Source organism: Microtus pennsylvanicus, chromosome 3 (assembly GCF_037038515.1).
Source record: "Microtus pennsylvanicus isolate mMicPen1 chromosome 3, mMicPen1.hap1, whole genome shotgun sequence".
NCBI classification, from domain to species: Eukaryota; Metazoa; Chordata; class Mammalia; order Rodentia; family Cricetidae; genus Microtus; species Microtus pennsylvanicus.
Window position 1 is genome coordinate 22,989,970 of NC_134581.1, and position 27,452 is coordinate 23,017,421.

Sequence of the window (27,452 nt, forward strand, 5' to 3'; positions counted from 1 at the left end):
ACCCACTCCAGCTAGCTTATTCAACCAAACTCATTCACCCAGCACTCAGATTACTATGCAGTACTCATACACATTTACAGATTTACAATTTTATGAAATTTTTCACTTACAAAGCATAATCCCTAATACTAAATATTACCACTACACTTTCTGTAACTATAAATATATTCAAATAAGCTTGTTTCAAATTTTATCTGTTATTAATGTGAGGGCCTATTCAAAATCCAGTAAAAATGCTACAAGCAGGGCATATAACAATATGACAGGAAAGCTTATTATTTTAAGAAGTGATAAAGAACATTCTATGAAATACAATGCTAGGAAAAGAATAATGAAAATTTATGATCATTGGGGACATCTATTCTAATTTTAAAGATTCAGAGGAGTTCTGTAAGACATTGATCTAAAATAAAGCATACATAGTAAGCTGGATGAGTGAGAACAAAAGTTCTTAAGAACAAAGAAAAGAATATACAGGGACCTCCAAATTCAGTATTATGTCAAAAAAAAAAAAAGAGGAACAAGTACATAGAAAATAATTAAATGCACCTGGAAAGCTTTGTGTCTTAAAGCTTCCAGGAGAGCAGGTAGAAGGCTAACTCCTGGAAAAGACATCTGTACCTGAACTATAATCAAAAAATAACTGCTTAAACCAATAATCCTTTTACTATAGCTAAGTTGTCATTATCAAATAGATCAAATAATAAAAGAAACAATATCTGTATATACCTGTGACACTTTCTAAAAATTCTATAATAATCTCCAACTCCAAGTCTGTCTAACAAATACAACAAATTTAATGATATATTACACTCACACACGAACTGGTATTTCCTGAGATCATTCTAGAAACCAGAATGCCTCCGTATTCATAAATTTAAGATTAAAAAAAGGAATCTTTAATGAAAGAAATGAATTAAAACAGTAAGTGTATATAAATAAGTACAATATAGGACAAAGGTTAATAAATATTTTCTTCTAAATAGTGAGACCGCATATGGTGGTGTTTGCAGACAACAGAATTACTATCATAGCATATAGCACAAAGAAATGTAGGGCATGTAGTACAGTTCTGATCCAGTTTAATTATCAAAATGGAATGCCACATAAGGGTTATAATAAATGACCCCTGATATAATAACATTAATACCTGATTTGTTCAATGTCAGAAAACATGATGACATTCTAATGTCATGAATGAGCAGAGTAATCACATACCCTAACATTTAGATGTCAAATATATTGTCTCAAAAACAGATCACATTTGATATATCTCATCATAAACCTATAACATTATACTCATGTTTCTTTAATAGAAAAAAAAATTATACTTACTGCAACACTGGTAACTCTGAAGTTATCATTGCTGGAGATGTTATTCCACAGTACAGAAAAGTCTATATAATTCTAACTTGTTATGTGATCTCAAGGGCACGCCTGTCAATTAAAAAAGAAAGAAAAAAATTATTTTAAAATAAAATTAATATATCATGATATGTAAATCAACAGCAACTATGAGCATATTATTTGAGATATGCTCCACGTAGTTAAAATCTGACATGAACAAAGAAGCTTAGGCAAGAATGTTTACTATACTTTTATTCCTAACTACTCAAACTTAGACTCAACCAAGAAGTTTTTTAGAAGGTGAGTTGGAAAACAAGCTTCAGTATCCAAATATTATTTGATCTGGAAAGCAATTGTTCCACCAAGTCAAGAAATGCAATGAACAAAAAGAAGCTTCAGTCACAGAACTCTGACTGTGCTCCACTCTTGAAAAGGTAAAACCATGGTGATTGATGATTAGCAGAAATTAGGGTGTGCAGATGGAATAACCGGCAGAGCACACAGGATTTTAGTGCAGGGCTACACTTCTAATTAGCAGATAAATGTCATGTACATTTGTCAAAATCCATATGACATTTAATATCAAAATAATGAAGAACAGACTGGGGATGTTAGTGGCAAGTGTCAATACAACGGAACTGGCAGTTGTCAGAAGTGTTCCACTCTGAGGAGACACGTGTAGAAAAGTGGAGCACATGAAGGCACGAGGAACCTAACAGCAGTTTCCTGTACTTTCTCCACAAATTCACTGTAAACCTAATACTGCTCTGGGGGGGGGGGGGGGTCTGATTAAATAAAAAAAAAAAAGAATAGAAAAAGAAAATAGGAACAAAACACACAGGACTAAGAACAAAACAGAAAGCCAGGTGGTGGTGGCACACACCTGAGTCCTCAGTCTAAAGGCGTGCACTACCACTGGACTGATAGTTTAGAAAAATGTTGAAATCAGAAAATTTCCAAGCAAAATATTCCAAAGTATAAAATTTGCTATAAAACCTAGTTAAAGAGAAATCTTAATAGGAAGATAAATGTACATGACATGACATGACATGACCTATCAATGGGGGAGATAAAAATTATGGCAGATTTCTGGATGGAACTATGTAAGCTTGAAGACAATAGAAGACTTTAAAATTCTGACAGAAAATAATCCAACCCTGATTTATATACTAAATAGCAAAACTAGATGAGTAGCAACATAGAAGTGGCACAATGGGGAACATAAAAAATATCAACTCTTTCTATAAAGTAATTCTTTGGTTAATGACCAAAATTGATCAACCCTGTCCAAAAAAAAAAAAAAATACAGCTTTTACAGAAATCTTGAATGTAATAAACACTAGAAACAGTACTTTAAAAAGAAAAAAAAAAACCCTTCTACATTTAGATTTGAAGAAATACCCACTGTTTACCTGCCTAGCATCCCTGACTCCCCAAACTAGAAAGTGAATGGGAACAATAGGACTATTTCTTAGTGTAGTTGCAGGTGTGAGAGAAAAACCAAAATAACCTTGTTCTCAAAAATGGTAGCTATGGTTATTTTTTTGTTTGTTTGTTTTGTTATTTGGTTTTGTCTTTGCTTTTTGAGACAGGGTTTCTCTATAGCTTTGGAGCCTGTCCTGGAACTAGCTCTTATAGACCAGGCTGGTCTCAAACTCATGGAGATCCACCTGCCTCTGCCTCCCGAGTGCTGGGATTAAGGGCGTGCGCCACCACCTCTGGCAAAGATTTGTTTATTATATATACAATATTCTGCCTGCATGTATCCCTGTGGGCCAGAAGAGGGCACCAGATCTCATTATAGATGGTAATGAGCCACCATGTGGTTGTTAGGAATTGAACTCAGGACCTCTGGAAGAGCAGCCAGTGTTCTTATCCTCTGAGACATCTCGTCAGTGCCAGTAGCTGTGTATTTTGAATAGTTCCCCAAACCTGGTATCTGCTAAAAAGGATTTTAAAGGATTTAAAAGTAGTTGCATGGAACAAGATAAAGTCTATGACCCAGCTTATTAAACTATGGCTCAAACCCATCTAGTAGTAGTCACATAACTTAATGTAGGGTTGTGAAGATTTGCCGGGTGGTGGTGGCGCATGCCTTTAATCCCAGCACTCGGGAGGCAGAGGCAGGCGGATCTCTGTGAGTTCGAGACCAGCCTGGTCTACAGAGCTAGTTCCAGGACAGGAACCAAAACCACAGAGAAACCCTGTCTCGAAACCCCCCCCCCCAAAAAAAAAGATTTGGCAACAGTTGAAAGTTTCTGAATATTTAATGATCAAAAAATAATTCAGAATCAAACAAAAAATAATTCAGAAACCAGGATTTCTGGTGGCACTTTGCCCATATCTGTACTGTGTAACTTCAATGTAGCCTTGGTTTTGAACATAAAATATGCACACTTTGTAACAGAATGTCATCATGGCATGTAATGTCAACAACTATCTGAAACAACTTGGCTCAGACTCTACACTACAATTGTTATGAACTACATTATTTTTTTACCGTAAATGCAGTATTTTCTATTCATAGGAAAATATAATGGTTTAGTTAAAGAAAACAGACATTTAATCTTTTCCTACCATCATTCCTCAGCATAAATATAAAATCAGTTTACCTTCAGCTTGAATTATGACTGAATTTGAAAATTTGCTTTATAAGTTGCTGATTTAAGTTCAATTTAAAAGCTGTTAATTGAATTTTGGCTTTGCTGGATAAAGGCAGAATTTCCAAGTACTTTTGAAATGGCCCTGAACCTCCTGATATTCTGTATTATTTCTGTGAAGTTGATTTCTCAGCACTGATAATTAGAAAAACAGACTTTCCATTAACTCTAAAATCATAAAAGATGCTCTGATTCCTGAATCAGAATTTCAGTTAAGATTTAATTCATCATATAAAATTCCATTATAACACGTAAACTTAATTTTCTATTTTAAAATGGTAAAAGTTCATGTACACAAATAATTTTAATATATTTCTTTATAAATTTATTATCAACAAATGTTTTATTCAAATGACTATCTTGCATAACAATACATTTTCTTAGACAAAATTTAGACAGCCGGGAGATAGTTGCAAATGCCTTTAATCACAGCACTCAAGAGACAGAGGCAGGTGAACCTCTCTGTGAGTTCAATGCTAATATGGTCCACAAAGCAAATTACAGAACATTCTGGGCTGTTACACGGATTAACCCTGCCTTGAAAAACCAATCCAAAATAAATAAATGAAAGAACAAATGAACAACTGAATACATAAAATAAACAACTGAAATAAGTTCAAGGAGCCATAGTCTATGGAAAGAGCAGCAGATATGGCCAGAGCTGTGTGCCAATAGACTTACATCTCTCGATAATTGCAAAAGCTTATGCTAGTAAAATGTGAAGAAAAAGCAGGCCCTCAAGTAAACAGTACACAGAAAGAATACCTTGGCTAATGTGCAAACAACACCTTTTCTTTTTTACTTTGGTTACAGCTCTTTAGTAAAATGAATCACATTACTTATTTAATGATCAAGATTAACATCTGATCACATAAAAGAAGACAATCTCTGTTTAAAACATTGTTTAAGAAAAATAAACAGGTACAGCCCTCAACAGACAAACATCATCATCAAAACCATACAGGGGCAATTCACAGAATTAAAATACATTTAAGACGCCTACTTTTAAATGAACAACATCACAAGATACATATATACATACAAACATACATTATACATATTTATATATATGAATGAATAAATGAATGGGTGGGTGGCCCATTTTCAATTAAAACAATCACCCTTGAAGAATCTCAGACATGTATATATGAGACAAAACATTCCAAACATTTCCAGAAGACACAAAAAAATAACTAACAATAAATTTGGAGATTTAATGACAGAAAAATTCGAATGTCAGTAAAAAAATAAAAAAAATTTGTACACTCAAAATAGTCAATGAACACAACATAGGATTAAACACTCAGAAAAATAATCAAACTCGCCAAATTCAAGGAGAATCTTGAAAGAATTAAAAAAAATGACTCTTCATATTTAATAAATCTTGAGTAAGGCTAGTAGCCCTATTTGTCACCATAAATCATAAGTCAAGATTATTAATATGTGCCAATGGGAAAGTACAAATAAAAATATCATTTTATTTTAAATTTTTTTAACTTCTCTTTTTGGATTACCAGTGACTGATGGAACCATCAAGGTATAATGTCTTCTTACAATGTCTTTAACTTGATTTTAATTAGATACAGTCAGTTTAAAACCTAACAGTGTTAGTTTTTGTTTCGCAAATTTAAAAAACCTACTTTAGTCAGCATTATAAAGACATAGGAAGCTATACAAAACCCATCAATCTTTATATACTTATGAAGCAGTGCTCGATAAATGCAAAGAGGTTAGAGAGCTAGTATTAAATTAATGAATGTCAGTATATTTAATGTGCATAATTTATCACCTTGGTTAAAAAAAGCAATGATGGTTTTATTGATTATAGGTGGAAAATGACAAGTAAGGTTATTGTTTTAAGATCTTTTCAAAGATTTATACAATGCATCTTGCTTTTCACAGAAGGTCTTATTTTGTTTGCTAACAAGATAATTGCTGTGATTTTTTTTAAATTAACAAACTCTCTGTGAGCAGAAAATTGTTCCCATTTCATTCACTGATGTAGGAAGTCCTTCTGTATATGTATTGCTTTTACTGGTTAATGAATAAAGAATCTGCCTTGGACTGTAATAGGACAGTAGAGGTAGGCAGGGGGAACTAAAGTGAATGCTGGGAGAAAAAAGGCAGAGTCAGAAGAATCCATATAGCCCTGCCAGAGACAGATAGATGTCAGATAGAACCTTGCTGGTAAGCCACAGCCACATAGCAATACAAAAATTAATAGAAGTAGGTTAAATTATGATGTAAGAGGTAGTCAGTAAGAAACTAGAGCTAATAGGCCAAGCACTGATTTAATTAATACAGTTTCTGTAAGTTATTTCAGGGCTGAGCAGCTAGAAACAAACAAGCACCCTCCTTGCAACAATTCACTGTTATAATTATAAATAAAACTTAACCATCTTTTGAATTAAAAAAAAAAGAAACTAAACGTGCCACTCAAAGGAAAATCTGTGAATCGAAACTACCAAAGCTGACTTTAGTGAGAATAGCTATCAAAGAATATGAAAGAAATAAGTGCTGGCAAGGATGTAGACCAAGGAAGGAAAATGGTAGAACTATAAATCAGTATAGTAATGGAAAACTACAGTGTACACACATACCAGAATTTAAAATAAAATTGCTACATAATCTAGCCATACCACTGAGTATATATACAAAGGAAATGGAATTAGTAAGCCAAGAAGACATCTAAACTCAATTAACCTAATTGTCCATACATAGAGGTATCAATATAGAAAATGTGGTATGCATACACCATGACAGTAGGGTATAACTATAGTTAACAGTAATGTTTAGAACATTTCAAAATGGCTTGAAGGATTTTGAATGTTATCATCATAATAAAACCTTAATTGCTTATGGTGATGGATATGTTAATTACCCTGATTTGCTAATATATACATCAAAACATCATGCCCCTTAAACACATTTTTGCATTTGTGTGTGAGAGATAGTTGAGAAACGCTTTCCCAGTAATTGTGGGAATAGCTAAATCAATGACACTCAAAGACCAAGGAGGATTTTCAGAGAGGTTAAAGCAAGGGCAGAGACAAACGAGATATATCAAAATGAAAAGGAGGAAATTATAGAAAATCCTCCACATGTGACTTTATATAAACATACCATCCCACAACCCAATAATGGAACATACTTAACAAAATAGAAAGCAAACAGTAAGACATGTCTAAAGAATATTTCCCAAAGCTATAGATAACTCTCTGAAAATTCATCTCCATGACAGCTTCTCAATTTCTTACCCAAAATGCTGCATGTACACATCTGACCTTTGAGTATTTATGAACATTTCATACTCTAGCTGCATTTTTCTTTTATATTCCACACTCTCTTAACATTTTCTTAAGACTTTATCACCCAATACATAGCATCAAAACCTTAACATTTTCCTACCTTCTCAGTTATCACTAAACCTCTGCCATTATTCTGCTCTTAAGAACTTTAACACTTACTATATATTTCCCTAACAAAACCCCCTCTACACTTCCTTCCCTGTGTGTACACATACTGTTTCCTTCCTGTAATAGTTTTATGAAAAAATGTTCCCCGTAGGTTCATATATTTGACCATTTAGTCCTTGGTTGGTGGTTTTTGCGGAGGTCATGGAACTTTTAGGAGGTGGAGCCTGGCAGAAGGAAGTATGTCATCAGAAGCTGCTTTCAGGGTGGATAGCCTCTCCCTACTTTCTAGTTCACTCTCTATGTTTGGGTTTTGGTTTCTTTGATTTTCTTTTGTTCTGTTTATGAGGTTTTGTCGTTGTTGTTGAAGAAATGTTAACTCAGCATCCCTATGCCTGTCATCTGCTGCCATAGCTTGTCTCTGCAGTGATGAATCAAAAGCCAAGATAAACTCTTTCTTCTGTAAGCTGCCTTAAGTTTTGATGTTTCATCACAGGCAAAAAAAAAAAAAAGTAACTATTAAAGTGTACATACATAACACTATATTAGGAGCAAATGAAGAGCTCTAGCCTTATTCAAATATAAGCTGCATTAAATCCCCAAATTAAAGATTTCATATCACCTCGTACAAGTGTCCTATAACACTATGCCAATGTTTATGTTTATATTTTTATTTCACAAACAAATATCAAAAATTTCATTCAATTCCTTCTCTTTTAAGAATTATATATTTTTTTAGTTGATGGACTTCTTCTTAGAGTAACTTTAGCTTCATGAAAATTTGTACATAGTTTTAGGGATTTCTTTACCCTTCTAGCTCTCTAAGAAGTTGTATCAACCTTTAGTGGGAACTTTCTGTTTCTAAAAATTACAATTTTAGTACCTAACACCTAGAAAGAGGCACTATAGTCAGCAAAGGTAAAACTAAATGATATAGACAGAGATAAAATAAATGTAAAGCACTTTCCTTTCATAAACAAGGCCCTGGGTTTGATCCAAGGAACACACACAACTAATAATATATATTTACCATGCAACTTAGATTATAGTACTAGTAAGAAAGAAAATTGGTTAACTGGTTATTATGTTTGTTTTTAATATTATAGATGCAACCAGCCTAGTTATGTGATAATTGTAAAAAAAATTTTAAAGTTTTTTTTTAAAGATTTGCTTATTTATTTATTTATTATATACACAGTGTTCAGCCTCCATGTATGCCTGCAGGCCAGAAGAGGGCACCAGATCTCATTACAGATGGTTGTGAGCCACCACGTGGTTGCTGGGATTTAAACTCAGGACCTCTGGAAGAGCAGTCAGTGCTCTTAACCTCTGAGCCATCTCTCCAGCCCCGATGATTGTAAAATTTATCTTGGGGAATGGAAAGATGGCTCAGCAGTAAGAAAACTAGTTACTCTTCCAAAGAACCTACTCCCTATTCAATTCCCTGCACCCACATGGTGACTAATAGCTATCTATACTCCAGTCAGAAGAGAATAAGATCTCCTCTTCTGACTTCTATGGGAACCAGGCACAAATGTGGTACACAAACATATACTCGGGTAAATCACTTATGCACGTGATGGAGGAAGGTCATTGGCTAATAAAGGAACTGCCTTGGCCCATTTTATTGGTTAGGACATAGGTAGGTGGAGTAAACAGAACAGAATGCCGAGAGGAAGAGGAAGTGAGCTCAGACTCGACAGCTCTCCTCTCGGGAGCAGACGCCTCAGCAGAGACGCCATGCCCCACTCCTGGGCAGATGCACGCGATGAAACAAGCCGCCAGGTCAGACATGCTGAGTCTTTCCCGATAAGACCGGTGCACACAGATTATTAGAGATGGGTTGATCGGGATGTGAGAATTAGCCTGTAAGGGCTGGAGCTAAAGGGCCAAGCAGTGATTAAATGAATACAGTTTGTGTGTTGTTATTTCGGGCATAAGCTAGCCGAGCAGGCGGCTGGGGTGTTGGGGACGCAGCCCTGCCGCCGCTTCATATTACTACATGCACTTAAAATAAAATTTTAAAATTATTATTTAAGCTGGGCATGGTGGCACACATCTTTAATCTCAGGACTTGGGAAGCAGAGACAGGTGGATCACTGAGTTTGAAGTCCACCTGGTCTATAGAAAGAGTTCCAGGATAGCCAGGGCTACATAATGAGACCCTGTCTTAGAAGGCTGCAGGGAGGGAGGGAGGGAGGGAGGGAGGGAGGGAGGGAGGGAGGGAGGGAGGGAGGGAGGGAGGGAGGGAAGGAGGGAGGGAAAGAGGGAGGGGAGGGAGGCAGAGAGGCTAGAGGAGGGGAGGCAAAGAGGAAAGGAGAGGGAAAGGGAAGGGAAAAGAGGAAAAGGGAGGAGGAAGGGAAGGGAGGAGAGGGGAAGGGAGGGGAGGAGAAGAGAAGAAAAACATAAAATTGTGGCTTTCATTACTGCCAATTAGCAAAGATGAATTGTGTCTGATGAACTCCAACTTTGACTCCTAGATCAGTTCTGTAAGAAATGTAGAAAAGGCAAACGGCACTAATGGGAAAGATCCAATCCTTGATTAAAAAAAAAAAAAAAAAAAAAAAAAACAACTGAAATCAGAAGTCAAATTCAAAATAGTAAAAAGGAAGAACAGGATAAATAAGAAATAGAAACAAGAGAAAAATGTGATGATATATAAGATGAAGACCAAAGCAGGCTGAAAACAAAACTCCAATGTTAACAGGAAGGTAATAACTAGATCTGTGAGAAAATGAAAAGAAATTCATACGAATCTTCTATAGAACTTAAAATAGTATTGAAGAGAGGCATACATTATTTTTAAATGTAAAATCACTAAACTTATGTCAGGAGCTGTGATCGTTAAACCATGAAACTAGCTGGACAAATTAAGTGATTGATCAGACTGTTCTAAACTAAAGAGCAATGAAAAAAACCATCAGCTTTTTAAATGTCTAACAAATGAAAATGAAACCCCAAGATATGAACTTCCCTTACACTACATACATGAAAAATGCTTGCCCAAAAAAAAAAAAATCCAAAAAACTGACAGTCTTGTCCATCAAAATTACAAAAACATTATCTTGCACTTTTTAAATAAAAACATTTTGCTATGGGTTTTTAAACTCAGGGTTGTTTTTTTTTTTCCCCTCTAAATTCCAACAGCATCATTAAACCTCTCCAGAGATTGGGGCGGGAAAGGGGTGGTGGTGGGGAAAAGGAACAGGAACTAATTACATCCTTTTAATTAGTTTACTAACGGATCTACCTACTCGTATAAATCAAAACTGACAATTAACAGCCTGATTAAGAAAATGCTACCATCAAGACTACATGGACAATATGAAAATATCTCACTATGTTATTAAACTAAAACAGAGATCATACCAATTCCAAGCCTGCATGGATACAGAGTGAGATCATACTTCCAGGAAGAAGTAAAAAGTACAATCTTACTAATTGTAAAATATTAAAAACCAGAGGTCACAACATTAGAAATAAGCTATTTTATAACTGATGCTTTACTTTGCTTTTTTCAGGTTCATTCCAATGCCAAACATGACTGCCTTGAAAGGTAGATATATATTATCTTGTAATTCAGAAGACCACACGTGTTAATCAAGGTGTTAGCCAGAAGCCTCTAGAAGATCTCCCTGAAACAGAAATACACCACCTTCCTGTTAGAGCCAGCATAACCCTCAACTTGCACATAGCTATCTTCTTGGTGTCAGGTTACCTCTGTGTCCTCACTTGGTATCATTGTTTTTTGCTTCATAAACGGTCAGAAATCATACAGGCCTGGAACTAATTAAATATCACCTGTTGTGAAATATTAGTTTAAGTCATGTTGCATTTGTCTATGCTGTGAAATATTAATTTAATGACGCAAAGATGTATTGCACTCTCTCTTTTTTTAATTGGTATCCCTGCTATGTTTTCAAATATTGTTTTCTTCAAAGGAATCAGACTTCTTTTGAAAAAAATAATTATTTATTTATCATGTATACAATATTCTGTCTGTGTGCATGCCTGCAGGCCAGAAGAGGGCACCAGGCCCCATCACAGAAGGCCGTGAGCCACCATGTGGTTGCTGGGAGCCGAACCCAGGACCCCGGAAGAGCAGGCAAGCTCTCAACCTCCGAGCCATCTCTCCAGCCCCTGTATTGCACTCTTTTATGTTGCATTTGTTTAACTCTGTAAAGCTGTGTTACTTTGCCTGTCTAAAAGGCCTGATTGGTCTAATAAAGAGTTGAAGGTCAATAGCTAGGCAGGTGAGAAAAATGGATGGCGCTGCCAGGACAAGACAATAAACAGGAGGAGAAATCTAGGCTCTTGAAAAGAGGAGGAGCAAGAAAAGGAAGAGAGGAGGACACCAGGGCTCAGCTACCCAGCCACACAACCAACCACAGAGAAGGGAAGAAAGATACACAGAATAAAGAGAAAAGGCCCAGAGGCAAATCATGAAGAGAAACAGTATAATTTAAGTTAGAAAAGCTGGCTCGAAATAAGCCAAGCTTAGACTGGGCATTCATAAGTAAGAATAAGTCTCCATGTATTTATCTGGGAACTGGGTGACAGGCCCCCCAAAAAGAAAAACAAAAAAACTACAATAACCCTATGTTAATTAACTGGATTACATCTGCAAATATTGCATTTCTAAATAAGACCACACTTAAGTAGAAGATAAGACTCGTTTATACAATAAAATCCCTTTAGTACTTATTCAAAATCTAAGAAATGTTGAGGGATTATGTACGTTACCTATGTGCATTGCTAACTTAGTGCTAAAAACAAGACAGTCAATACTATAGATAAGAGCCTGAGTTTTGCAAGTTACTTCTCATTCATAGGAAAAAACAATAAGCAAAGTAATAAATGCAACAATTTCAGGTTGCAAGAAAATATGAATGTTAGGTGATAAACTACTTTAAAAAGATAGTCTCGTACTTTTTATTCAGTGACATTTGAACTAACTCTTGGAGTACATGTAAGTATAATGGGCAAAAGAGAGGGAGCAGAAAATTCTTTACAATGGAAGGAAAGTTATCAGTTTACTTGAGCAAAAAAAATCATCTAGCAAACGTGCAGAACAGATACTTCTCAGGACTACTAATTTTGAAATTATGAGACAAACTTCAGGGCTTATTATTAGTTTTAATTTTACTTAGCATGCCTGCTGTTCACACACACACCTGTGAGCATGCCATATGCAAGTATGGAGGTCAAGGAAAATTTAAAGAGCGAGTTCTCTCATTCCACCCTGAATTCCAGAGATGGAGCTCAAGTCATCAAGCTTGCATGGTAAGTACTTTTTACCTGTTAAGTCACTTCCTTGGCCTGAATCCTTAATTTAGAAACAATTTTATTAAACTATTTAAACTTTACTAGGTAATTTATATTTGTATAGAGCAATAATTAAATTTATTAATTACACCTAAAGTTCTAAAAGATACAATGAACCAACATTAACCTAGCATCAGTTAAATCAAGACAAACTACTGCAACTGTGCAAAGCTTTAGTGATACTTGGTTGTGCATGCACTATTAAATAATATGCTTCACAATTAGAAGAAAATTCGGGGAAAGATCTTTAAACAAAATTAACATCATCATTATGATATTCTCCCAATAAAAGGCTTTTCAGAATGGCAAGGGGTTATGAAACTCAATGTAGAAGAAAAGTTATATAAATCATATGTATAAATTTCTCAAAACAACCATAGTTTCATCTAGGCTCACTGGAGCACTGTGCCTGCCAACCTAAGGCAATCATCTTGATTAAATATGCTACATGATGCCTCTCACCAGGTTTAAGCAATTTGTTTCTCTAGTTGGTCCCAGTTACCGTTGAGAACATAAAAAAATCATGGAATTAGTGAATGTGCAAAATTACTGTACTAGTAAACACAAAATCCACAGATATGACCTCAAAAGTAGAGTTTATACAATAAATACATATGTATACAATTATAGTTTAACACAACTAATAGATTTAATGGGGACATATATTTAACAGTAAGTTCATTTGGTTCCTTTCATATGTTTCAATTCTTACAAATATACAGTGCTTCTATCATGTGATATGAATACACACACACACGAATACAAAAACATGCACTCCAGTCATTGCCTGTGTCTTTCTCACAGCGTTGTTTCAGTAAGTCGGCAAATGAATGATCACTTTAACTTCCTTATTAACTTTTTAGCCTTGATCATCCTAGTGGCTTGGCCGCTTTGCTTTTCTGATCTTCAGCTTGAACCCCAATATCTGTCTCAATATTTATGATACAGTAATAAAAAAGTCAAAGCCTATACCAATCCCACATTTTTCTTTAACAATTAGTGTGTTAAGTATTATAAAAATAATCAGAGCCCTGAAGATTGATATTACTACAAATTTCAGTATGAATTTTCAAGTCTTCAGTTTGACTTCAGAAAATCAAGTATCCTCTTGTTTTATTCTTGTTCTATGTTCTTATAAGTTAATTACATCAATTTCATCTACCCCCTCCCCTCTCCTAAGCAGGCAGAACCACTTAAAACATATAAAGACTGCTAGTGCCCTACCCTTGCTAAGCACACTATCAGACTTCCTTGGCAGAAAAACAGCTTGTATTCTGCTCTGACCTTTCTCATTTCTAATGATTGAAGAAATACACATATACATTATTTAAAACAAACTCTCCACCAACACTCCTATTGGAAATATCTACAAGATATTTCAAAACATTAAGAAATTATTGAAGGGGTTCTTCCTGTTTCCTAAAATTATCATTAGCAGATGTGCTACTCAGTTTTATATCATTATGACAAAATAACGGATAAAGACATAGTAGCACATATCTATAATCCTATCACTCAAAAGACAGGAGGGGGGTACAAGTTTTGGCCAGTATGGGCTACTATGTAGAGATTCTGACTAAGAAAAAACGAATCTTAAAAATAGGATAAACTACTAAAGAAGAAAAGATTTGGTGTGTCTCACAATTTCAGGTTTTAGTCCACAGTAAACTGTGGGCCTTTGGTAAGACAGCAAACAGAGAGAAGGTGAGCCAGAGGCTGAAGACAAGAATGCCCCTCAAAGGCAGGCATGCTAGTTAGTTTTATGTCAACTTGACACAAGCTGGAGTCATCTGAGAGGAGGGCGTCTCAACTGAGAAAATGCTGATCAGGCTGCAGGGAAGCCTATAGAGCACTTTCTTAATTAGTGATTGATGTGGGAGGGCCCAGCCCATTGTGTGTGGGGCCACCCTTGGGCTGACGGTAATGGCTTCTTAAGACTGGGCAAGCCTAAAAGAAGACAGCCAGTGTGCAGCACTCATCAGCTCCTGCCTTCAAATTTCTAACCTGCTTAAGTTCCTCTCCTGACTTTCTTCAATGACTAACATGATGTGGAAGTATAGGCCAAATAAGCTGTTTCCTCTCCAAGGCACTTTGGTCATGGTATGTGCCCACAGCAATAGTAACCCTAAGAAGACAGCAGCTTTCTTCTAATCATTCAACCCCTCCAACTAGCCCTTTCTACCAAATAGCATATTCAGCTAGCTCCTTCATAATCCAATCACATCTCAACCATTTCACCAACAACAAACCAAAGGAATTAACACACGATTTTTTTGGAGAGACATTTCATTTCCCAACTATAACATACACCAATACTTTTACTCATAATATGCCATGGATTTGTTTCATATGCACATAGTATAAAAACTTGCAACTGTTAAAGCTTCATAAAAAGTACATAGGTACTTTTACTCAAAAACATGTTGGCCTGGGAAAATGGCTCAGACACAGAAGTGCCTGCTACACAAACACAAGAATTTTAGTGTATGGAGCAGAGTAATGAGTACAAATGTCTACAGAGTCCAGAGTCCAGGCCTCTGGAGCTGCAGTTATACACCATGTGGTTCGGGGACCTGAACTTGGATCCTTTGAAAGAACAGCATACACTCTTAACAACTGAGCCATTTCTTTAGTCTCCAGCCTCCAACACCCTTCTTAAAGGCAGGTACAGGAAGCAAAGAGGCAGATCCTCAGAGCTCATTGACTATCCAGCCTATGGATGATGTGGGATGTCCTTCTGTATATGTGTTGCTTTATTGGTTGATGAATAAAGCTGTTTTGGCCAATGGCTTAGTAGGATGAAGCCAGGCAGAAAATACGAACAGAGATAAAGACAGAGAGTGGGCGGAGTCAGGGAGACACCATGTAGCTGCTTAAAGAAACAGATGCCTGACACCAGTAGGCCACAGCCTCGTGCCAATATACAGATTAATAGAAATGGGTTAATTTAAGATATAAGCGGTAGCTAGGAATACATCTAAGCTATCAGTCAGGTAGTGTTATAATTAATACGGTTTCTGTGTGATTATTCTGGTCTGGGGAGCCAGGAAATGAACAAACAGTTGCCTCCATTTATATATCAGGTGTAACATGAGGGCCTGCTTGTTGGGGTTTCTGTCCTCCCACCAGGTCCCACAGCCGTTTGGCCCCAAAGAAAATCAGACAGAGGTCTACATAAGTTATAAACTGATTGGCCCATTCGCTCAAGCTTCTTATTAACTCTTATAACTTATATTAGCCCATTATTCTAGTATATGTTAGCCACATGGCTTGGTACCTTTTTCAGTGGGTCAGGTCACATCTTTCTTCTTCCATTATCTGAGCAGGACTGCGGACGAATGGGCATTCTCCTTCCCAGAATTCTCCTGTTCTCATTGACCAGCCTCTACTTCCTGTCTGTTGCCCCGCCTATACTTCCTGCCTGGCTAATGGTCAATCAGTGTTTATTTAAAATATAATTGACAGAATACAGACAATTGTCCCACACCAATCAGGATCAAGGGATTCCAGATACAATGAGAGATCCTATCTCAAAAAGGCAAAGTGGACCTCAATCAAAGGAGACACCACACACACACACACACACACACACACACATGCATGTACCCATACAACAATTATGCCTCAAATTCTCCTTCATAAAAAGCTTATAATTGGGCCAGGACCGATGATTCAGCAGTTAAGAGCACATACTGCTCTTGCTAAGGACCTGAGTTTAATTCCCAGTACCTTCATTTGGTGGTTCACAACTACCTGTAACATCAGCTCAGATGATCTGATGCCTCTATCCTCCAAACACACATGCACACATGCATACACTATTTCAGTATTTTATTTGTTGTTTTCTTTCTAAATAGGGTCTTACTATGTAGCTCCAGCTGGCCTTGAACTCATACAAATCTGCCTCTCTCTGCCTCCCAAGTGATGGGATTAGAGGCATTCACCACCACACACAGCCTAAAATTACTTTTTTATAAATGTTAATACTACTTGGTCTGACAAGATGGTTTGGTAGGTAAAGGCACTTGTCACAGAGCCTGGCAACCTGAGTTTGATTCTTGGGAACCATGCAGTAAAAGAAGAGAACTGACTTCCACTGCTCTCAGACTTCCATGCACATAGTGACAGGAGCATATGCCACCACAAAAAAAAGAAAAACTTAATTTAAAATAGAACTGACTATTTCTAAACAATGAAATTATTTTTTTTGTTGTTGTAATCAAGGAAGCAATTAACAAAGCATTACAATCTAAAATATGTGGATATATGGTACACTCAACTTCATAAAAAGCATACTACTAGAATTAAAAGTGAATGACTCAGTAATTTCATTGTCCTATTTCCTTGGATAGACAGTTCCCTGGACACACACACACACACACACACACACACACAAAAAAAAAAAGAATAACATAATAACATTATACATCAAATAGACCTAACAAATATCTAAAGAATATTCCATTTTAACCAATTAAGGAAATGCTAATTAAAACTACGTTGTTTTTTTTTTTTTGTTTTTTTTTTTTTTTTGGTTTTCAAGACAGGGTTTCTCTGTGGCTTTGGAGCCTGTTCTGGAACTAGCTCTGCAGACCAGAGCTGGTCTCGAACTCACAGAGATCCGCCTGCCTCTGCCTCCCGAGTGCTGGGATTAAAGGCGTGCGCCACCATCGCCCAGCTTAAAACTACTTTAAAATTTCATTTTACCCCAGTCAAAATAGCTAAAACAAAGAAAACAACTGACAACAAATGCCAGCAAAGATGCAAGGAAAGAATAATCCTCATCTACTAGATTACAAACTGGCACAGTTACTCTAGAAAGCAGTATGGAAAATTCTCAAAAGCTAAAAATAAATTTACTATATGTCCCATCTATACCACAACTGTGCAGATGCTAAAAGGGCTCGACAGACACTTGCTCAGCCATGTCCATTATTTCTCTGTTCATAATAGCTAGGAAATGGAAACAAACATTCTTCAACAGATGAATGGATAATAAAAATGTGAGATATATAAACACACACATACACATGCACACTGAAATACTATTCATCTGTGAAGAAAACTGAAATCACGCCAGGCAGTGATGGCACACGCCTTTAATCCCAGCACTCAGGAAACAGAGGCAGGTGGATCTCTGTGAGTTCAAGGCCAGCCTGGCTTACAAAACAAGTTCCAGAATAGGCACAGTTACACAAAGAAATCCTGTCACAAAAAAACAATAATAATTGAAATCATGAAACTGACAGGTAAATGGTCGAAATCAGAAAGATTATATACTGTGTGGGGAACCCCAAAATCAGAAAAACACAGAATGTTCCTAGTTGTGGTTCTTAGCACTAATCTTCAGAAATAAGTAAATGATCTGCAGAACTGAGGAAAGTAAAAGGAAATCAATCACACTAGGGCAGGGTATGGGTCTAGAGGGGAATAGCAAAATTCAGGTACTTTAAAGGAGGAAATGGGGATTCTCAACTAGGGAGGTGGGAAGAAGGGCAACAGAGGCAGCAGAAAGAATAATTAACACTAAAGATGTCTGAAAAAGGTCACAGTGAATTATTATTTTATATTAACCTAAAATTAGATGTAATATGTATATGTGTGTAAATACATATGCATGCAAGTATATATACATAGTTATTTATCGAATGAAATTGCATCATTTAGGAGTGATAATATTCTTTCCAAAAGGCATAAGCTATCTGACAAAATCCCCAGTTTCAAGCATAAAAAACATTCCAAGTTGTTGGTCAGAAGAATCCAAGCAAGCCCCCCAAAAATACACTAATGCTGTTGCTCTTGGCTGTCTCCCAAATTTTAAGGTGTCTACTGCTAAAGGCATCAAGGCACTTTGGACACATAACTTTGGAAGATCCGAGTTGGATCTAAACCCAAAGTCTCCTCCCTGAAGACTAGCTTTCATAGTACAAGAAGGTGCTATGCAGGCTGCCCAGGGAGAAAAGCAAACACTAGTCCTACCTAGCTGTGATGCCTAGAAACCACAGCACTGAACGGCAAAATACGATATTCACAAAGGTGAAATTATCGCACTCTTATCCTGGGGATAACTAACCGTAGTCTAATAAGATGTAAAGCCCATTCAACAGGAATTTATGTCTGAGACTCTAGAGTGAGTTCTAGAGAACCAGTGGTTCTCAATCTTCCTAATGCTGAGACCCTTAATATAGTTCCTCATATTGTGGTGACCCCAATTATAATATTTTTTCATTGCTGCTTCATAACTGTAATTTTGCTACTGTTATGATTTTAATATAAACATCTGGTATGCAAGATATCTGATAGTGACCCCAAAGGGGTCACAACCCACATGTTGAGAACTACTGCTCTAGACCTAACAAACTAGAGAAAAACATACTACTACCCACTTTCCTAAATCAGTATAATCTCTAACTACATTATTAATACTTATTCCTATACCCAAAGATGGGTGTGACTTTCAACCCTCATCAAAAATGCTTTTTTTTTAGTAGAAGAAACCACTACAGGTTACTAGTCAAAACACAAAGAACTACTGACCATGAGGTGCCCAGGCTTTACTGATGCACCTACAACACAGCTCTACAGCTAAGGCATGTGGAACATTACAGAAGTGGGAATGAAAGTTTGTAAGACCTAGAGTACCAGAACATCTGCTGTGAGATAGTTTCTCTCTACATACAACAGGGAAGCTGCACTCAAAAAAAGTTAATACTATTGCCTGAATAAGACTTGAACAATGATAATACCAGTTGACATGCCAACATGGATGAGTGAAATTTCACAACCTTTCATTCCTAGATGAAGGGCTACAGGCAATTAATGATTGCTGGGGATGGAGGAAATTCAGTCTTCCCAGGGATAATTTCATAACAGGTTATCCAATAACAAGTGGTCAGCACTAAATGTGCATAAATATGAGCAACACTAAACGGACTCAACAGGTATTTATCTACTTATGTGTGTGTGCATACAACAAGAAAAAATAAAAAAATAGGGATACTATGAAAGTAGGAGTTCTTCATGTAGAGGTAGGGAAACAGTGGAAGAAAGCAGCTGGATATGGTAACGAGCTTTAAGACGAACAAAACATATTATACACATGTGTGAAATATCATAATAAAACCCATTATTCTCTGTAATTAACAAATGCTAACTGAAATTGGGAGAATGAATTTGAGACCAATTTGGATTTGCACAGCAAGATTGTCCTCAAAACAAAAATTAAGCTCTTCCAGAAACAGTATGGGTCAAGACCTTAAAAATATCAATCAATTTTACTTAGATTCCTCAAGAATCCCCCTGAATCAAAACTAAACCCGTAAAGAGACATAACTTTTTACACTAGAAAAAATCCTGGCTAGTTTATTGAAAAATTGACACAAGTTTAGAGTTATTTGGGAAATGAGAATCTCAATTGGAAAAAAACCAATGCCTCTGTAAGAATTGTAGGCAAGTCTGTTGTGAATTTTCTAAATTAGTTACTGATGTGACAAGGCTCACTCTGGGGCAACCCCTGGGCAGGAAGCGGTCCTGAGTGTAAAAGAAAGCAGGCTGAACAAACTACAGGGAGCAAGTCAATAATCAGCACTCCTCCATGGCCTCTGCACCAGTTCCTGTCTCCAGGTTCCTTCCCTGAGTCTTGTAAACTGATAAACCGTTTCTTCTCCAGGTTGTTTATGGGTCATGGAGTTCTATCACAGCAATAGAAACCCTAGCTAAGACATTCACCTATCATGAACATTTTATATTGAGGTAGAGGAAAACAATGTCTAATAACTACACAGCAAATTTTCCTTCATATTTTTGAATATGTATGAGTGTTAAACCTTCACGTTTGTCTGTGGACCACTCATGTGCAAGGTGCCCAAAGAGACCAGAAAAGAGCAGTGGATCCCTAGAACTGAAATTACAAAAAGTTGTTAGCCACCAGGAATCAAGCCTAAGCCCTCTAGAAGAAAAGTCAGTGCTCTTGACCAGACACCTGTGAAAATGCTGGGGCTGGACATATTTTTAAAATCTTATATGCCACTGAAAAACGTCAGGGAAGCAGAGTGAGTCAAGGTCAAATATGTTTGAAGATACTGTAAGAAAACTTGTTATTGGGCTAGATAGCTTAGCAGCTAAGAGTGTGCAATGTTCTTACAGTATACTTCTCAATAAAGAGGACTGAAGTTCATTTCCCAGCAACTACATCAGGCAGCTCCCAACTACCTGTAACTCCAACTCCAGAGGATTAAATGGCCTTTTCTAGGTGCCTTGGATAGCTGCACTGCACTTACATGCACAAACTATAGACACACAAAGACACATAATTAAAAAATAAAAATAATTCTTTTGAGAAGACTTACATTGTAAACTAAAAATAAAATTTTAAATTAAAGTAAAAACAATGTTCAAGAAAAATTGAACTTGAAATGGTTATAGAGGGAAAAGCCACAGACTACGTTAAGAGTACCTGGTTTCAGTAACTATTAGAGGCCTATTCATGTCCCTGTTCCCTGCAACCACCAGGGGTCATGTCAGTATCTGTGACACTGCCGCTACTCAAAACTATGTTGATGTCCATGACCCACATTACTACCAAAGGCTATAGGGATGCCTGTAGTCTGTGGTGCCACGTGAAGCCATGTTAATGTCTGTGGTCCGTGCTACCGCTGAGGGTCATGTGTATGGTCTGTAGCTATGTGAATGTCCATGGTGTTTTTACCATCGAATGTCAATTAGATGTCCATGGTCTGAGCTCCCTACTAAAACCATATTTGATATCTGTGCTGCCACTGGAGGCCATGTATGATATGCATGGCCTGTACTGCCACCTGAGGCCATGTTGATATCCATGATCTCTGTTGCTGCCTAGGACCATGTTGGTATCCTTGATCCTCCTGTGGCTGGGAGCAATGTGGATGTCTATGGCCAGTGTTAGCACAGAAGGCCAAGTAGAAGCCATGTTGATGTCCATGAGCCATGCTACCACAAGAAACCATATTGATGTGTATGGCCTGGGCTGCCCTCTGAGGCTATGTTGATGTCTGTGGCCCACATTACCACTGATGGTCATGGGGATGTCTATGGTCTGTGCTGCCACCTAAAGCTATGTTGATCTCCCTAGCCCTTCCTGCTAACTGAAACCATGTGGAAGTCCATGATCTATGCTGCCAGTGACTATAAAAAGGAAGCTTCTTTTGCAGTGATACTGATGTCTGCAGACTCACAGTTGAGAATAAGAGACAATAAAGTCTAGACAGGAAGCCATTGAAGAGAACTCTTAAAAACTGTGGGAGGGATGCTGAAATATAGCTCTTCACAGCTGATGGCTTCTGGCCAAGGTAGTAATGGGGAAGGACTCAGTTCTCTATAAGAGGCTGCACACTGGGAGTTTGACCATGCTCCAGTGAATATATAGTCAACACAAATTGGACATGGTACTTTTATCTTTTCTTCTTCTTTAGTTTTAAAAGAGGAGGTCACAAGGATGGGGCGGGAGACCTGGGGGGACTGGGAAGTAAATGGGATAAGGGTACATTATGAAAATTTTTCCAAATAATCAATAAAAATAATATGTTAAAAAGAGGGGAAATTACAAATGTATATAAATATATAAAGAATGACCTATATATTTTATGTATACTCATGTATACACAGAGAAAAATCTTTTTAAAAAGTAGTTAATAATAGCTCTCTAAGACTGTGGGTTGATTTGCTAATTTCTTGAACTTTATTTTTTCTAATGCCAAAGAGGACTGTTAATTTTATCAGACAACACCAAAATCTAGTACTTCCATAATTGCCTCAGACAGAATATAGAATCACTTGATCACTTGAAAACTGTCATTTAAAAACAAAAATTATTAAGCATTTATAAATATTCCTCTAATAAATCAAAGGTAAATATCACTACTTCTGCTAACAGTCAATAAATCAAATATAACAAAATGTAATACCACAGTAAGATGTAATGCAGCACCATGATCTTTTGTTTGTTTTCTAGCTGGGGTAGAATTCAAGGCCTTGTACTTGTTAGACATTCACTCTACCACTAAGTGTGCTGCATTCCCAAGCTGGGGTCTTGTTATATAGCTAAGACTCGCCTCAAACTCACAATCCTCCTGAGTCTGCATCTAAAAGCTGGGACTACATGTGGATGCCAATAGAGTCCAATTTTTAAATCAGATATAACATCTCATATTTTACTTCTATTTCCAATATCTGCTGTAATAGGCAACCAAAATCAATTTTACAAAGTGAAAAAATTTCTGAAGTAATATTATTATTCAGCAAACATTACCTGAATCACAACTATAATTTTAATTACATATGCTATTATCTGTCAAAATAAATAAAGTAGCTCTATTATTAACACCATAGTGACAGTGGACACTGATGAAAACTATCATTTAATAAGGCTAATTATTACTGTCATTTTACATGACTCACTTTATTAAGTCAATTCTTTTTAAATTGTTTATTCATTTGTGGTGTGTGTCTGTGTGTATACACACATGCCATGGTGTACTTATAGGACAACTTGTGGGAATAAGGTTTATTCTACCACAGTGGTCCCAAGGACTGAATCCAGGTCATCGGGCTTGGTAGCAAGCATCTTTGCTCACTAAGCCATCTTGACAGGGTTTCTAGAAATTCTTATGCTTGATTGTGTTCACTCTACCAACCTTAAAATCCAAAGTACACCTCACATCTCCTCCTATACCATTCAAACACCACTATAGGAGAGGCAGGTATTCATGGGACTACCTTGAGAATCCAACTGAAAGATGACTCTAACCTAGTTCACATAACTACAGTAAACATAGACACTATTCCTGGCTTTACTACCCTTTTTGGACCCACACAATTAACAATGCTCTCACGCCTCAATCCAATTAACTCCTCTGTAGTATGTGATTCATAAAGCAGAGCGCAGAACATAACTGACAGCTGTGTTTCTCTAAACAACGGTAAAATAAGGGAAAATGCTAACAAGAGTCCAATGCTCTTAAGAGTTAAGAAAAATATTTTTCAAAATTTGTCATTACTCATAAAACTAGTCATATCAAAACTGTGTAACAGTTATATAAGTGTTAAATTTTTTAGTGCTATTCTGTTAAACTTCAAGAGGTTTAAGAGGATTCTTTCAAAACCCTTTTTCATTTGCTCAATTCTCTTCTCAAGCATATTAGGCTCCATTAACAGCCAATCATGTAAGCTGAGCTGCAAGTGACCCGAGAGTTGCCATAGCAACAGCTGCTTTCTGAAATACGTGTTATGCATTTTAAAAGCTCTCACAGAGAGGATACCACATCTATCAATTAACAACCAAATCTCAACACAGCACATTATCCAAATGAAAAAAAAATTACCTTAACAAGGCAATGAGACCTCTTAACAAAAGGAACGTTTGACACACTTGACCTAAAATTCTATTGTGATTTATGTTTGAAAATGAAGCCTACAATTAATAAGCTGTGACAGGTGAATACTATGCTTTTTAAAGCACAAAACTGATAGAGTAAGGAATAATAACCAGGACTATTTTTAGCAACAGAGCATCAAGGCTAACGAATGAACACATGCTGCAACATACTGGCACATTGTCATAAAGCCGTAGTAATGAAAAAGTTGGCCAAAATATGGTTTACAAAAATGTTTTCCAATATTTAGTCAATGTGTATACCAAAAGACATTTTACTGCTTTCAAGATAATCATCCTTTTGGTAATTCATTGCTAATTGAGCTCTCTTCCCAAAAGTCCTGATTAAAGGATGCACAGCTAGCTAGTTTTTTATCAACAGTCACTAGAGTATTCAGCTCTGTAACAAGAAAACTTTGCTTTTTATTTTACAAGGCTGGGGATAAGAAATATTCAAAATACAACTTGTTCTCTGCAAAGTACCATCAAAGGAAGTACTTGGTGTATGTACACAATACAGAAATAGTCTCAAAAATGAATTTCTCTGTAGTTCAAGTAAACTGAATAAAGGTATTGCGCTTAGTTGTTCTACATCAGTCTGGCTTTATATCCTTTATCTTTAGCTACTTATCTATGAAGCTCATGTAAATAAATAAATACAGCTCCCAATCTATGCCCTGACCCTAACAAACTAACATTGCTCTTTATCATACTTTTACTCCTTCCTTTGGTTGACTTGGTTAGTGTACCAATTTCCTGGAATGGTTCCAAAAGAACAAGACACTATTAAGTTTTACACAAAAGTTAAAACAAGAAAAAGAAAAAAATAAACATGAACATAAACCCCAAAAAAGAGAAGCTACTTCACCTATAAAGACTACATAAAACTGTACAAGAGAATAAAATAGCTGATGTCTCTTTTAAAGGTAGATACGTAAGATAGAAATACACACACACACACACACACACACACAGAGAGAGAGAGAGAGAGAGAGAGAGAGAGAGAGAGAGATGAATGAGTGTTTTATGAATAATGTTGCTGACAATTAAATTACCTAATGTTTACTATCTGTCAGACTTGGTTTTAAAAATTTGTCTTTATTGCCTTAACACTGAAGTCCCAACAATCCTAAGAAGCAGATACTACAGCTCATACTTTAGAATACACAAATGGTTAGAAAAATCTAGAGAAAGCTGAAAGTCACAACGGATTACTCCTAAGCTTTGGAATTTGTGGCATTTCTCCAGCTGGATCCCTAAACTGCTTAGAACTAGTAATTCCTTCTTCCCTTCTTTTTGAACCATAATATTTCTATCTGTTCCAAAGCTGTATTTGATGAAAAGTTAGTATGTTCCCTTGATCCCACAGGTACATAGTAAAAAGAACTTCAACCAAATTTCACTTAAATATTTCAATAAGAAATTTAGAACTTCTGACTTTATGAGACTTCTGGTTGTCATGAGTACATTAGGGATGCTGGGACAAGGCAGATTTATTTCTTTTATGAAATACATATGATCACAGAACCACAGTATGCCTGTCGTCAGTAGCATTAGAAACCCACACCCCGCTGCTATTTTGCTATGTACTGAATTACATGGCAAGAGATTAACAACAAAATAGGAAAATTATCTTTTGTTATAAATATAATCAATTATACTGGCCCTGAAGGGAAAAAGAAATAGGCAAACAAATCAAAGAGATGTGTTAGAAAAATGTAGAAGAAACTTGAAGCTTGGGAAGAACCTTACACTCCTTTGCTCTGAGATGAGAGGGACCGTAAATGAAAGCAGCAAGTGGCCTCTAGAAATTGAACAAGATCTCCTTTCCGTGAACCAACATTCAACAAAGAAATAGAACCTCAATAATATAGGCACACAGGAATCATTTCTGCCAACAATCTGAGTGGTTAAGGGATCTGATCTCCCTAGGGTCTCCTGAAGGAGCTAACTCCCAGCTAAGCCTTCTAAGATGGTAAGAAAAGATCCATCCATGCCAATTAAACTTTTGATCAATGGACAAGATGAGATATAAATTTGACAGTTTTGTTTTTAGACACAAGGTTTCTCTGTGAAGCCTTTCACTATCCTGGAACTTACTCTTTAGACCAGCCTGGCCTCAATCTCAAGAGATCCATCTGCCTGTGCCTCCCTAATATTGAGACTGAAGGTCTGTGCCACCATAATGGACAGTTTTATGTTGCTACAATTATTGTTCTTTGTAATCAAGTATCTAAAAACTAATATAAAAACAATCAATTTTTCAGTCAAAAACTCAGAAATTTTTAACACATTTGCCTAATAGTCACATTACATGTAATGTAACTGAGTTTTGTCATTGTTCTGGGAGTCTTGCTTTCTTTTTGTTGTGCTTGTTTGTCTTAACATCTTTTGTCATATAATTCAGCACATACAAAGTAACAGCAGGTGAACAAAAAACTAAAGGTGCCAACTGATGCTTACAAAAATGGGCCCTGGAACTAATTACGTAATTGCACTCCTAAACCTCCTGCCTCCACCAACCAAGTAATGGAATTACAGGCATTTACCACACACCCAGCTCACTGTCAGTAACTGTTGATGTTGGCATTCAAACCTAAGTATAGCTTGTGCTTTTTCAGCCCTGAAGATAACATGAGTAAGAGCAGAAGGTACAGAAAGATGAACACCTAGAAAAAAAAAAAACTATTTCAGTGATAAAGATAAAATACAAGGCACTACATTCCTTGTATATAATTTCAACAAATTAGTTCTGGACTTAATTATATTTACATAATATAGCAAATAGTATTACTGATTTTTTTAAAGTATGGTCTAAACTATAGTTAAATATATAATATATAACTAAGTATATACATAAGCCTTCCGAATCAAAAAGATAATGTAACTCATGTGAACAAGTGACAAGATGGGGAACAGTTGAAAGAATGGTAAGTATATTAAATCCCTATTTTTTAGCACCATTTAAAAGATAATAGACTGTAAAATGAGAATCTGGGTGCATTGTGGAATATTACTTTAATGATGTAAACACATATTACATGTGTTTATACTGGCATTTGTTTAATGATGTAAAGATGTGTTGCTCTTTTGCTTTGCCTTCCTATGGCACCTGACTGGTATAATAAAAAAAGCTTAACACCCAATAGCTAGGCAGAGGAAAGATAGGCAGGGCTGGTGGCAGAGAGACTAAGAAGTTGGAGGAGAAATCTAAACTTGAGAAAGAAAAGAAGGAAGAATGATGGAAAAAGAGAAAGAGACGCCCGGAACCAGACAGACAGCCGCCAGCTTCCAGACACT

General features: G+C 36.4%; 1 protein-coding gene across 2 annotated transcripts in view; it reads right to left on the reverse strand.

The window, feature by feature from the left end:
* Positions 1-27,452, reverse strand: part of Stag1 (STAG1 cohesin complex component) — a 305,897-nt gene that overhangs the window by 226,513 nt on the left and 51,932 nt on the right. For both annotated transcript variants that reach the window (XM_075964871.1, XM_075964872.1), the window contains exon 2: positions 1,336-1,437. In XM_075964871.1, the coding sequence (XP_075820986.1) occupies positions 1,336-1,364 (29 nt within the window). In that variant the 5' untranslated portion in view covers positions 1,365-1,437. The remainder of the gene's footprint in view (positions 1-1,335; positions 1,438-27,452) is intronic.